This window comes from Aegilops tauschii, chromosome 5 (assembly GCF_002575655.3).
Source record: "Aegilops tauschii subsp. strangulata cultivar AL8/78 chromosome 5, Aet v6.0, whole genome shotgun sequence".
NCBI classification, from domain to species: domain Eukaryota; kingdom Viridiplantae; phylum Streptophyta; class Magnoliopsida; order Poales; family Poaceae; genus Aegilops; species Aegilops tauschii.
This window is the reverse complement of record NC_053039.3, coordinates 367,768,072-367,783,108: the sequence shown is the minus strand read 5'-3', so window position 1 is coordinate 367,783,108 and position 15,037 is coordinate 367,768,072. Positions and strand designations below refer to the sequence as shown.

General features: G+C 41.4%; 1 protein-coding gene across 1 annotated transcript; it reads right to left on the bottom strand.

The window, feature by feature from the left end:
* Positions 1-8,582: 8,582 nt before the first annotated feature.
* LOC141022874 (uncharacterized) lies at positions 8,583-11,091 on the bottom strand. The gene is made up of 5 exons (XM_073499151.1): positions 10,524-11,091; positions 10,226-10,424; positions 10,026-10,135; positions 8,889-9,974; positions 8,583-8,776 (listed from the first exon to the last, which is right to left on the bottom strand). Exons 1-5 carry the CDS (start codon positions 11,089-11,091, stop codon positions 8,583-8,585), a joined length of 2,157 nt encoding a protein of 718 aa, XP_073355252.1.
* Positions 11,092-15,037: the final 3,946 nt, after the last annotated feature.

The window sequence follows — 15,037 nt, the reverse complement described above, 5'->3', positions numbered from 1 at the left end:
CCCAGTTACGTTGTGAGGTTGGATAGCACACAAAGTATTCCTCTGGTATCCGGGAGTTGCATGATCTCATGGTCGAAGAAATACGTATTTGACATTAAGAAAGCTTAACCATCTTTGATCAACGAGCTAGTCTAGTAGAGGCTCACTAGGGACACGGTATTTGTTTATGTATCCACACATGTATTTAAGTTTTCAATCAATACAATTATAGTATGAATAATAAACCTTTATCATGAATAAGGAAATATAATAATAACAACTTTATTATTACCTCTAGGGCATATTTCCAGTGTTGTCACAAAAGATTGTCATTGGACCCGATGCACTGGGTATTACGCCCAGATCTGATATGAACTCCTTCATCCAGACTCATTCATGCACTGCCTCCGAAGCAGCTATGTACTCCGCTTCACACGTAGATCCCGCCACGACGCTCTGCTTGGAACTGTACCAACTCACAGCTCCACCATTCAATATAAATACGTATCCAGTTTGAGACTTAGAGTCATCCGGATCTATGTCGAAGCTAGCATCGATGTAACCTTTTACGACGAGCTCTTCGTCACCTCCATAAACGAGAAACACATCCTTGGTCCTGTTCAGGTACTTTAGGATGTTCTTGACCGCTGTCCAGTGATCCATTCCTGGATTACTTTGGTACCTCCCTGCCAAACTTATGGCAAGGCACACATCAGGTCTGGTACACAACATGGCATACATAATAGAACTATGGCTGAGGCATAGGGAATTACTTTTATTTTCTCTCTATCTTCTGCCGTGGTCAGACTTTGAGTCTGACTCAATTTCACACCTTGCAACACAAGCAAGAACCCTTTCTTTGACTGGTCCATTTTGAACTTCTTCAGAACTTTGTCAAGGTATGTGCTTTGTGAAAGTCCTATTAAGCGTCTTGATCTATCCCTATACATCTTGATGCCCAATATATAAGCAGCTTCACCGAGGTCTTTCATTGTAAAATTCTTATTCAAGTATCCTTTTATGCTATCCATAAATTCTATATCATTTCCAATCAGCAATATGTCATCCACATATAGTATCGGAAATGCTACAGAGCTCCCACTCACTTTCTTGTAAATACAGGCTTCACCATAAGTTTGTATAAAACCATATGCTTCGATCACATCATCAAAGCATATACTCCAACTCTGAGATGCTTGCACCAGTCCATAGATGGATCGTTGGAGCTTGCACACTTTGTTAGCACCTTAAGGATCGACAAAACCTTCTGGTTGCATCATATACAACTCTTCTTTAAGAAGGAATGCAGTTTTGACATCCATTTGCCAGATTTCATAATCATAAAATGCAGAAATTACTAACATGATTCAGACAGACTTAAGCGTCGCTACGGGTGAGAAAGTCTCCGTAGTCAACTCCTTGAACTTGTCAAAAACCTTTCGCGACAAGTCAAGCTTTATAGACAGTGATATTACCATCAACGTCCGTCTTCCTCTTGAAGATCCATTTATTCTCAATGGCTTGCCGATCATCGGGCAAGTCCACCAAAGTCCATACTTTGTTCTCATACATGGATCCTTTCTTAGATTTCATGGCCTCAAGCCATCCATCAGAATCTGGGTTCATCATAGCTTCTTCATAGTTTGTAGGTTCGCCGTTGTCTAACAACATGACTTCCAGGACAGGATTACCGTGCCACTCTGGTGCGGAACGTGTTCTGGTCGACCTACGAAGTTCAGTAGTAACTTGATCCGAAGTTTCGTGATCATCATCATCAGCTTCCTCTCTAGTTGGTGTAGGCATCACGGGAACTGTTTTCTCTGATGTGCTACTTTCCAATTAGAGAGAAGGTACAATTACCTCATCAAGTTCTACTTTCCTCCCACTCACTTCTTTCGAGAGAAACTCCTTCTCTAGAAATGACCCATTCTTGGCAACAAAGATCTTGCCTTCGGATCTGTGGTATAAGGTGTACCCAATAGTTTCCTTAGGGTATCCTATGAAGACGCACTTCTCCGATTTGGATTAGAGCTTATCAAGCTGAAGCCTTTTGACATAAGTGTCGCATCCCCAAACTTTAAGAAACGACAGCTTAGGTTTCTTGCCAAACCATAGTTCATACGGTGTCGTCTCAATGGATTTAGACGGTGCCCTATTTAACGTGAATGCGGTTGTCTCTAATTGAAAGAACATCCGGTGCCCCCATGTGAGGTTTTGGTAATTGATGACATTCTCTATGGACTAATGGTTGCCTTGAGTTATATTTGAAGGATTTGTCCATAGGCATTTCTTGAAGTCCATGTATTGGTTTCAAGGAGTTTATGAGTTGACCAAGGTGCTATTCAAGGAATTATCCAAAGTTTGGTCAGAGAGAAGACATAGAACAAGGTTGAGCAAGACTAAGTAAAATATTGAATCAAGTTGATCAACACACAAAACGTACAAGATGTACCGAGAGGGATCAAGTGAAACCATGGTAAGGTAAGCATTGTCCATTACGCTTTGTGTACTAACCCATGGTCTACGTGAGAGTTATATGTGGGGTTAGGTATGTTTCCATGGGCTTGCGTCAAGAGGAAGATATCATACAACCCATGGAGATGATGACATCAAGTGGTGATCGTCATCAAGATTGCGATGTGCAGGTTCAAGTGGAGCATCACGAAGAGATCAAGTGCTTGAAGCTTGCTGTCCATTGTGGTGACAATGGACTTGTGAAGATGTGCCGAAGAGTGGCTCACCCATAGTGGAGTTTGGGGGAGCAATCAACTAGTCTTCATAGACCCAAGGCAATCAAGAAAGGTGGTCCATCTTGAGGAGGACAAGATCATCATCATCTAGCTCAAGTAGATTATGCGCAAGGCAAAGGTTTGCCCTTGATAGGTTTTATATTTTACCGGTCTCATGGTGGTAGTTGGGAGACCGGGTTATAGGATCGATTGCCGTACTATCAAGGGGGGCTCTCAAGTTGGTAGCTTGATCGTATCGTTCGTAGAGAGCTCAAACCATTTCATCCTTGCATCATCTTTCTTGGTTCTTATTTGGTTCTTCTCCTTGTGAGATTTGGAGCTTATGGTCATCTTCATGACAAGCTCGAGTTCATCGAAAACGGAGTTCACATGCATCTTCTATGATGTTTTTGTTAGGGAACGTAGCATGCAATTTCAAAAATTTCCTACGATCATGCAAGATCTATCTAGGAGATGCATAACAACGAGAGGGGGAGAGTGTGTCCATGTACCCTGGTAGACCGAAAGCGGAAGCGTTAGTTTAACACGATTGATGTAGTCGAATGTCTTCGCGATCCAACCGATCAAGTACCGAACGTACGGCAACTCCGAGTTCAGCACACGATCAGCTCGAGACGTCCCTCAAACTCTTGATCCAGCAAAGTGTCGAGGGAGAGTTTCGTTAGCACGACGGCGTGGTGACGGTGATGGTGATGTGATCCGCGCACGGGTTCGCCTAAGCACTACGACGCTATGACCGGAGGAGTAAACTGTGGAGGGGGGCACCACACACGGCTAAGAAACAACTGTTGTGCTTTGATGGGGAGGAGGCCGGCCACAAGGGGCGCGCCATGATGGGGAAACCGACTAGGACTCCTAGTCCTAGTCGGCCCCCTTTTTTCCTTTCTTTCAGAGGGGGAAAAGGGAAGGAGAGGGAGAGGGAGAAGGAAAGGGGGGCCGCGCCCCCTTCCCCTTGTCCAATTCGGACATCCCATGGGGGGGGGGCACCCCTTGCGGGCTCCCCTCTCTCTCCCCTATGGCCCAGGTAGGCCCATTACTTCCCCGGGGGGTTCCGGTAACCCCTCGGTGCTCCGAAAAATACCCGAACCACTCCGAAACCATTCTGGTGTCCGAAAACCATCGTCCAATATATCAATATTTACCTCTCGACCATTTCGAGACTCCTCGTCATGTCTATGATCTCATCCGGGACTCCGAACAATCTTCGGTCACCAAAACACATAACTCATAATACAAATCGTCATCGAACGTTAAGCGTGCGGACCCTACGGGTTCGATAACTACGTAGACATGACCGAGACACATCTCCGATCAATAACCAACAGCGGAACCTGGATGCTCATATTGGTTCCTACATATTCTACTAAGATCTTTATCGGTCAAACCGCAATGACATCATACGTCATTCCCTTTGTCGTCGGTATGTTACTTGCCCGAGATTCGATCGTCGGTATCCTCATACCTAGTTCAATCTCATTACCGGCAAGTCTCTTTACTCATTCTATAATACATCATCCCGCAACTAACTCATTAGTCACATTGCTTGCAAGGCTTATCACGATGTGTATTACCGAGAGTGCCGAGAGATACCTCTCCGATACTCGGATTGACAAATCCTAATATCGATCTATGCCAACCCAACAAACATCTACGGAGATACCTGTAGAGCATATTTATGATCACCCAGTTACGTTGTGATGTTTGATAGCACACAAGGCATTCCTCCGGTATCCGGGAGTTGCATAATCTCATAGTCAAAGGAATATGTATATGACATAAAGAAAGTTATAGCAATAAAACTGAATGATCATTATGCTAAGCTAACGGATGGGTCTTGTCCATCACATCATTCTCCTAATGATGTGATCCCGTCATCAAATGACAACACATGTCTATGGTTAGGAAACTTAACCATCTTTGATTAATGAGCTAATCTAGTAGAGGCTTACTAGGGACACGGTGTTTTGTCTATGTATCCACACATGTATCAAGTTTCCGGTTAATACAATTCTAGCATGAATAATAAACATTTATCATGATATAAGGAAATATAAAATAACAACTTTATTATTGCCTCTAGGGCATATTTCCTTCAGTCTCCCACTTGCACTAGAGTCAATAATCTAGTTCACATCGCCATGTGATTTAACACCAATAGTTCACATCATCATGTGATTAACACCCATAGTTCACATCGCCATGTGACCAACCGCCAAAGGGTTTACTAGAGTCAATAATCTAGTTCACACCGCCATGTGATTAACACCCAAAGAGTACTAAGGTATGATCATGTTTTGCTTGTGAGAGAAGTTTAGTCAACGGGTCTGCCACATTCAGATCCGTATGTACTTTGCAAATTTCTATGTCTACAATGCTCTGCATGGAGCTACTCTAGCTAATTGCTCCCACTTTCAATATGTATCCAGATTGAGACTCAGAGTCATCCAGATCGGTGTTAAAGCTTGCATCAACGTAACTCTTTACGATGAACTCTTTATCACCTCCATAACCGAGAAATATTTCCTTAGTCCTCTAAGGATAATTTTGACCACTGTCCAGTGATCTACTCCTGGATCACTATTGTACCCCTTTGTCAAACTCATGGCAAGGTACACAATAGGTCTGGTATAAAACATGGCATACTTTATAAAAACTATGGCTGAGGCATAGGGAATGACTTTCATTCTCTCTCTATCTTCTGCCGTGGTCGGGTTTTGAGTCTTACTCAACTTCATACCTTACAACTAAGGCAAGAACTCATTCTTTGACTGATCCATTTTGAACTCATTCAAAATCTTATCGAGGTATGTACTCATTGAAAGTCTTATCAAGCGTCTTGATCTATCTTTATAGATCTTGATGCCCAATATGTAAGTAGCTTCACCGAGGTCTTTCTTTGAAAAACTCCTTTCAAACACTCCTTTATGCTTTCTAGAAAATTCTACACCATTTCCGATCAATAATATGTCATTCACATATACTTATCAGAAAGCCTGTAGTGCTCCCACTCACTTTCTTGTAAATACAGGCTTCACCGCAAGTCTATATAAAACTATATGCTTTGATTAACTCATCAAAGCGTATATTCCAACCCCGAGATGCTTGCACCAGTCCATAGATGGATCGCTGGAGCTTGCACACTTTGTTAGCACCTTTAGGATTGAGAAAACCTTCTGGTTGCATCATATACAACTCTTCTTTAATAAATCCATTAGGGAATGCAGTTTCGACATCCATTTGCCAGATTTCATAAAATGCGACAATTGCTAACATGATTCGGATAGACTTTAAGTATCAATACGAGTGAGAAACTCTCATCGTAGTCAACACCTTGAACTTGTCGAAAACCTTTTGCGACAATTCGAGCTTTGTAGATAGTAACACTACTATCAGCGTCCGTCTTCCTCTTGAAGATCCATTATTCTCAATGGCTCGCCGGTCATCGGGCAAGTCAATCAAAGTCCATACTTTGTTCTCATACATGGATCCTATCTCAGATTTCATGGCCTCAAGCAATTTCTCGGAATCTGGGCTCATCATCGCTTCCTCATAGTTCGTAGGTTTGTCATGGTCTAGTAACATGACTTCCAAAACAGGATTACCGTACCACTCCGGTGTGGAACATGCTCTGGTTGACCTACGAGGTTCGGTAGTAACTTGATCCGAAGTTTCATGATCATTATCATTAGCCTACTCACTAGTTGGTGCAAGCATCACGGGAACGGTTTTCTGTGATGAGCTACTTTCCAATTCGAGAGAAGGTACAACTACCTCATCAAGTTCTACTTTCCTCCCACTCACTTCTTTCGAGAGAAACACCTTCTCTAGAAAGGATCCATTCTTGGCAACAAATATCTTGCCTTCGGATCTGTGATAGAAGGTGTACCCAACAGTTTTTTTGGGTATCCTATGAAGTCGCACTTCTTCGATTTGGGTTTGAGCTTATCAGGCTGAAGCTTTTTCACATAAGCATCGCAACCCCAAACTTTAAGAAACGACAGGTTAGGTTTGTTGCCAAACCACAGTTCATATGGTGTCGTCTCAACGGATTTAGATGGTGCCTTATTTAACGTGAATGCAGCCATCTCTAAAGCATAACCCCAAAACGATAGTGGTAAATCGGTAAGAGACATCATAGATTGCACCATATCTAATAAAGTACGGTTACAGTGTTCGGACACCCCATTACGCTGTGGTGTTCGAGGTGGCGTGAGTTGCGATACTATTCCACATTGTTTCAAATGAAGACCAAACTCGTAACTCAAATATTCGCCTCCGTGATCAGATCGTAGAAACTTTATTTTCTTGTTACGATGATTTTCCACTTCACTATGAAATTCTTTAAACTTTTCAAATGTTTCAGACTTGTGTTTCATCAAGTAGATATACCCATATCTGCTCAAATCATCCATGAAGGTCCGATAATAACGATACCCGCCGCGAGCCTCAACACTCATCGGACCGCATACATCGGTATGCATTATTTCCAATAAGTCAGTGGCTCGCTCCATTGTTTCGGAGAACGGAGTTTTAGTCATCTTGCCCATGAGGCATGTATCGCAAGTATCAAATGATTCATAATCAAGTGATTCCAAAAATCCATCCGTATGAAGTTTCTTCATGCGCTTTACACCAATATGACCTAAACAGCAGTGCCACAAATATGTTGCACTATCATTATCAACTTTGCATCTTTTGGTATCAATATTATGAATATGTGTATCACTACGATCGAGATTCAATAAACCATTTACATTGGGTGTATGACCATAGAAGGTTTTATTCATGTAATTAAAATAACATTTATTCTCTGACTTAAATGAATAACCGTATCCTAATAAACATGATCCAATCATATTCATGCTCAACGCAAACACCAAATAACATTTATTTTGGTTCAACACTAATCTCGAAGGTAGAGGGAGTGTGCGATGGTGATCTTATCAACCTTGGAATTACTTCCAACACACATTGTCACCTCGCCCTTAACTACTCTCTGTTCATTTTGCAATTCCTGTTTTGAGTTACTAATCTTAGCAACTGAACCAGTATCAAATACCCTGGGGTTACTCTGAACACTAGTAAAGTACACATCAATAACATGTATATCAAATATACCTTTGTTCACTTTGCCATCCTTCTTATCCGCCAAGTATTTGGGGTAGTTCCGCTTCCAGTGACCATTCCCTTTGCAGTAGAAGCACTCAATTTCAGGCTCAGGTCTAGTTTTGGGTTTCTCCACGAGAGTGGCAACTTGCTTGCCATTCTTTCTTGAAGTTCCCTTTCTTTTCCTTTGCCCCTTTCCTTGAAACTAGTGGTCTTGTTAAGCATCAACACTTGATGCTCTTTCTTGATTTCTACCTTCACCGATTTTAGCATCGCGAAGAGCTCGGGAATCGTTTTCGTCATCCCTTGCATATTATAGTTCATCACGAAGTTCCAGTAACTTGGTGATAGTGACTAGAGAACTCTATCAATCACCAGGGGTGGAGCCAGAAATTTTCGCCAATGGGTTCATTCGCTAACTAGTTGTGATTTTCTTAATGAACTTAGTCCTTCTTTGTGACAAATTGCAACAAGATTACATCAGTCAAAGAAAGCACAATGAATATGATATCATTTATCACACATATTTGTGACTTAAAAAAATAGGAGTGCATAACATACCGATCGGATGAAATTATAAAATCACTTGTTTACATATTATAGATAAAAGTGGTACCAAAATAAACTTCATATTTCAGATCCAACTTCTCATCTTTCTGAAAACAATGAAGAAAATATCTAGTTAGTTTGGCAAGTTTAAAATAAAAGTGACATCATGTGAAAGAATCATGTAAAGTCACTCACATTTTAGAGCTTCCCTTTTCGATCTTTTATCGCCTTAAAAAGATCAAACACATCATCATTACTAATGGGAGAAAACATCTCTTTCTCCACATAGCAAATTAGACAATCACTCATGAATTGATCACCAATTTTGTTGTGCAACTTTTTCTTGACAACATTCATAGCTGAAAAGCATCTCTCCACGGATGCTATTGCAACTGGTAATATCAATACTAACTTTAGAAGATGATAGACCAAGGGAAAAGTAACATGTTTATTTGTCTGCACCATTAACTTCGCAAGATCAGCAATCCGGCCAAATTAGCATACCTTTCATCCGCTCGCACATTATCAATGTAAGTGCGCAGTTCAGGACCAAGATCATCCATTTTTTTGAATCTAAATCATCTGGATAAAACTCAGCTAGCTTCACTAAGCTATCCAAGTTAAAAGCAACAAATCCATCGTTTGGGTTGAAAGAAGCCATGTGACCAAGTAATGCAGAATTTACCTCATTGAAACGGTCACCAAACTCTTGAAGTTGCCAGTCAATAACAGAATTAAGACACTCTACTCGGTAATGCTGGAGGTTTATCTTATTAGTTTTTTGTCTTGGTTTGTGTCGATTGATATATTGCTCCAGCATGTCCGCCTTCTCAATGTGATGTTCTTCACAAAATGAATATGCCTTCTGTATCAGTGAGTCCCATCCATTCTCCCTTAGTTCTTGTAGCTCATTCCTTGTGGACTTGACACATGACATGGCATTTAGGATGTCTTGATCCTTCTTTTGTAAAGAATGTGACAAAGTATTTGCATTTCCTAATATATGCAGCATCATGTGCAAATAAAACACAAAATCAAAGGTCTCAAAATATGCTACAAGACCATGCGCCTGACTTTTCTTTTCATTTTTACCTTCTTTCTCCACATATTTCAGAACAGACATGACTGCAGGGAACAACTTCACTAGACTTGAGAGAGTTCTGTAGTGTGAGCCCCAACGAGTGTCACCAGCTCTCTGAAGAGTTTGATCTTGATTTAACCCTCTGCCAGTGCTAATCTGCCCACTACCTATGGCTTTTATTACATCCTCTCGATGTTTCTCTCTAATCATGTCGTTTCTTTTGCAAGAAGCTCCAACCACATTAAATAAAATGGAGATCATGTAGAAAAAATCTGAAATATCTTCATGCTTCTTTGCTACTGCTACAATAACCAACTGGAGTTGGTGAGCAAAACAATGCACATAATAGGCTGACTTATTCTCTTGCAAAATCTTTGCTTTCAAGCCATTGAACTCGCCGCGCATATTGCTAGCCCCGTCATAACATTGTCCTCTGACTTGTTTTATGCTTAAACCAAGATCGGTGAATAATTTTTGAAGTGCGGCGTGAAGACATATTGCCGATGTTTCTTGCACATGTACTACTCCAACTAACCGTTCAATGATAAATCCACGCTTGCTAAGATATCTCAAAACAACTGCCATTTGCTCTTTGTCGAACACATCAGCAGCTTCATCAATCAACAAACTAAACACATCACCTCCAATTTCTTCAATAATAGAATTCAAAGTTATATGTGCAATACAATAAGGGGATCATTAGAGATTAGTGTAAATTGTAAGACAACAAAAATAGTAGGAAATATAATTTAACGATGATGTTACCTTGGCAAAATAGTTGGCAATTTCCTTCTGAATATCTCCACATACCCACTTGCAATTTTGTGGAGCATTCTCAAGAACTACCTTCTGTATGTCATCATTTTGATTTGCCAAAGTTTTTACCAACTCTCGAAAGTTTCCCTTATTTTTTGACTCTTCTGTTTCGCCATGGCCTCGGAAAGCTAAGCCTTGATGCAACAAGTATCTAACAGAATCAATTGAAGCATTAAGCCGAATTCGATTTTGCTTTTTTGTAAGATCAGTTTGCTTATCGAGAGCTACTAGAATTGATTGATCTTGATTCATCAAAGCATCACACCGTTTTACTGCTACATTATGAAAGCTATTAACATTACCTTTACCCTCATGGGTATCCAGCCTACTTTTCTTGTTCCAACTGTTCCAACCATTAATTCCAAATGCATCACTCCCAGCTTGTCCCTCATTATTATCTCTGAAAAGATAGCAACACAAACAAAATGCCTTATGCACCTTGTCACTATACTCAAGCCAACGACCATAATCTTTAAAACAGTCTGGATTAAATCTTCGCTGAGTATCTCCAATGTCCCTGTGTGGATAAACAAAAGTAGACGGAGGCCTGTAAGGTCCCCTTGTTAAATATCGTCGCCTAATCTCATCTTGCTTCTTAGGATTTCTTGTGTACTCCGAAATTCTCTTCCGATCAGTCGGATCGTAGGGCAATTCATCTAAATTAATCTCTTTGTGGATAGAAGGCTTTGGGAGACTACTGGCAGCGACATTTGATGCAGTTTGCTTACATCTGACAGGTGACCTCGATGTCCCCGCATCATTATCTGGATCAGATGATCGACTTCTCTTCTTTGAAAAATATCTTTCCATAGCCTGCATCAATGAAAGTCCATGAAAATAAGAATTAGAAAATTAGGGCAAAAAGCTATTAGATTTAGATTGGGTAGCAGAGGGAAGAGATGTGGAGGTGATATTACTGTCTCGAATTAGACTGCAGTTGATCGCTTCTACGCTATTTTCCGTCGGGCGTCGGCGTCGAGATGAGGTCTGAAGCGACGGGCCTAACAAAAATGGGGCGAGACGGCGGAGAGATAGGCGAGATGGCGGAGGGAGAGGCGAGGCGAGTTGGAAAGCGACGAGGCGTGCGGCTGCCGTCCGTGTATTCCTCGTACAGGTATTGATTGATCTTCTTTTTCTAGATGTCGTACATGTATTGATCTTGTACTAGTAACGAAGATGCCTGGGCTTTTGGGCCTTTTTATTTGTCTAATCATGAGGCGTTAGCAGCTTGATGGGGTCAGGCTTAATTTTTTATTGGGGCCAGGCCTTATATGTCGTACATGACATGCACGTAGGTAGCGAATTTCATTGGGTTCATGTGAACCCAATGGTTCAATGCTGGCTCCGCCACTGTCAATCACTATCTTATCTGGAAGATTAACTCCCACTTGATTCAAGCGATTGTAGTACTCAGACATTCTGAGCACATGCTCACTGGTTGAGCTATTCTCCTCCATCTTGTAGGCAAAGTACTTGTCAGAGGTCTCATACCTCTCGACTTGGGCATGAGTCTGGAATACCAATTTTAGCTCTTGGAACATCTTATATGCTCCGTGGCGTTCAAAACGTTTTTGAAGTCCCGGTTCTAGGCCGTAAAGCATGGCGCACTAAACTATCAAGTAGTCATCATACCGAGCTTGCCAAACGTTCATAACGTCTGCATCTGCTCCTGCAATAGGTCCGTCACCTAGCGGTGCATCAAGGACATAATTATTCTGTGCAGCAGTGAGGATAATCCTCAGATCACAGACCCAATCCGCATCATTGCTACTATCATCTTTCAACTTATTTTTCCCTAGGAACATATCAAAATAAACGGGGAGCTACATCGCAAGCTATTGATCTATAACATAGATATGCAAATACTATCAGGACTAAGTTCATGATAAATTAAGTTAAATTAATCATATTACTAAAGTACTCCCACTTATATAGACATCCCTCTAGTTATCTAAATGATCACGCGATCCATATCAGCTAAACCATGTCCGATCATCACGTGAGATGGAGTAGTTTTCAATGGTGAACATCTCTATGTTGATCATATCTACTATATGATTCATGTTTGACCTTCAGTCTCAGTGTTTCGAGGCCATGTCTGTACATGCTAGGCTCGTCCATTTTAACCTGAGTATTCTGCACGTGCAAAACTGTCTTACACACGTTGTATGTGAACGTAGAGCTTATCACACCCGATCATCACGTGGTGTCTCGGCACGACTAACTGTAGCAACAGTGCATACTCAGGGAGAACACTTATACCTTGAAATTTGGTGAGGGATCATCTTATAATGCTACCGCCATACTAAGCAAAATAAGATGCATAAAATATAAACATCACATGCAATCAAAATATGTGACATGATATGGCCATCATCTTGTGCCTTTGATCTCTATCTCCAAAGCACCGTCATGATCTCCATCGTCACTGGCTTGACACCTTGATCTCCATCGTAGCGTCGTTGTCGTCTCACCAACTATTGCTTCTACAACTATCGCTAACGCATAGTGATAAAGTAAAGCAATCACATGGCGATTGCATTTCATACAATAAAGCGACAACCATAAGGCTCCTACTAGTTGCCGATAACTTTTTACAAAACATGATCATCTCATACAATAACGTATATCACATCATGCCTTGACCATAGCACATCACAACATACCCTGCAAAAACAAGTTAGATGTCCTCTACTTTGTTGTTGCAAGTTTTACGTGGCTGCTACGGGCTTCTAGCAAGAACCGTTCTTACCTACTCATCAAAACCACATCCACCGAATACCTGCATAGACAAACACCAACTTGCACCCAACGCGATAAAGGGGTTGTCAATCCCTTCATGGTTATTTGCAACGTGAGATCTGATATAGATGGATAAACGGTAAAGTAATATTTTTGGTATTTTTGGTTTATGGAACGGAAAGTAAAAGATTGCAAAGAAAAGTAAATAGGAAACTAAAATTGTAGATCGGAAACTTATATGATGGAAAATAGACCCGGGGGCCATAGGTTTCACTAGAGGCTTCTCTCAAGATAGAAATTATTACGGTGGGTGAACAAATTACTGCCGAGCAATTGATAGAAAAGCGCAAAGTCATGACGATATCTAAGGCAATTATCGTGAATATAGGCATCACGTCCGTGTCAAGTAGACCAAAACGATTCTGCATCTACTACTATTACTCCAAACATCGACCGCTATCCAACATGCATCTAGAGTATTAAGTTCATAAAGAACGGAGTAACGCCTTAAGCAAGATGACATGATGTAGAGGAATTAACTCAAGCATTATGATGAAAACCCCATCTTTTTATCCTCGATGGCAACAATACAATATGTGTCGGTTCCCCTTCCGTTACTGGGATCGAGCACCACAAGACTGAACCCAAAGCTAAGCACTTCTCCCATTGCAAGAAAAACCAATCTAGTTGGCCCAACCAAATCGATAGTTCGAAGAGACTTGCAAAGATATCAAATCATGCATATAAGAATTCAGAGAAGATTCAAATAATATTCATAGATAAGCTGATCATAAATCCACAATTCATTCGATCTCGGCAAGCACACCGCAAAAGAGTATTACATCGAATAGATCTCCAAGAACATCGAGGAGAACATGGTATTGAGAATCAAAGAGAGAGAAGAAACCATCTAGCTACTAGCTATGGAACCGTAGGCCTGCGGTAAACTACTCACGCTTCATCGGAGAGGCAATGGTGTTGATGTAGAAGCGCTCCGTGATCGAATCCCCCTCCAGCAGGATGCCGGAAAACGCCCCTAGATGGGATCTCACGGGTACAGAAGGTTGCGGTGGTGGAAAAGTGGTTTCGTGGCTCCCCTGGAAGTTTTTGGGATATTTGAGAATATATAGGAGGAAGATCTAGGTCAGGGGGTCACCGAGGGGCCCATAAGGTCGGGGGGCGCGCCCTACCCCCTGGGCGCGCCCTCCACCCTTGTGGCCGCCTCATGGCTCTTCTGATTTGCATTTGAAGTTTCCTGGTTAATGCAAACTACGAGCTGGAACAATTATGAGAGACACTGATTAGAGTGGGAGCACATTTATATATTAATTAAGTTTAATCACTAGTGCAAATTTATTATGACGCGTAGGCCACTTAACATTACAACATATAACCATCTCATACATAAACTCATTATCATGACAAAGGCTATACCACATAATATGCATACCCAGGAAAACCAAGTTAGACGCCTTCTAATCGGTTTTGGCAAAATTTTAGTTACGTGGTTAACCAGTTTTAACAAGTAATACTAGCTACATACGTCCACAATTTAGGCGATGATTCTTGATGCTATAAGTTTCGGGGTGTGTGAAACAAGAGACTTAATTAAAAATCTCTGGCCCCACACTAAACTTCATCAATACGTGTGACCTCCTAGAAGATTGTCCATCGTTGGTACCCTCTTGTGTACGCGACGATTCACTATTCTCAACTATGGTGAAGCCCAAGGAACTGTTAGCAGATCATCGCTAGCCAGAGCCGATTGATTGTCAAAACCTTGTAACAAAAGCGACACCATGTTGTTAATGAATTGAGCCAAAGCAACACTCGAGGGAAGCATGGCAAGAACATTAACACTCTCAATCACATGTGATCCAGATTGCAACCTACATCTACTCATAAAACCACTCATGATGCCACTGATGTCGCTTGAACTACGTCGGTATTTCCCCAAAGAGGAAGGGATGATGCAGCACAGCTACGGTAGGTATTTCCCCCAGTTATGAAACCA

What these genes read in the sequence shown, in the direction of transcription:
- LOC141022874 (XM_073499151.1), bottom strand. Translation starts at nt 11,091, where the DNA reads ATGGAAAGATATTTTTCAAAGAAGAGAAGTCGATCATCTGATCCAGAT. An exon ending in TGATGCTTTGATGAATCAAG is followed by an intron (nt 10,425 to 10,523) that starts ATCAATCAATTC and finishes TTAGATACTTGT; the next exon opens with TGCATCAAGGCTTAGCTTTC. An exon ending in AATGTGCGAGCGGATGAAAG is followed by an intron (nt 8,777 to 8,888) that starts GTATGCTAATTT and finishes TGATATTACCAG; the next exon opens with TTGCAATAGCATCCGTGGAG.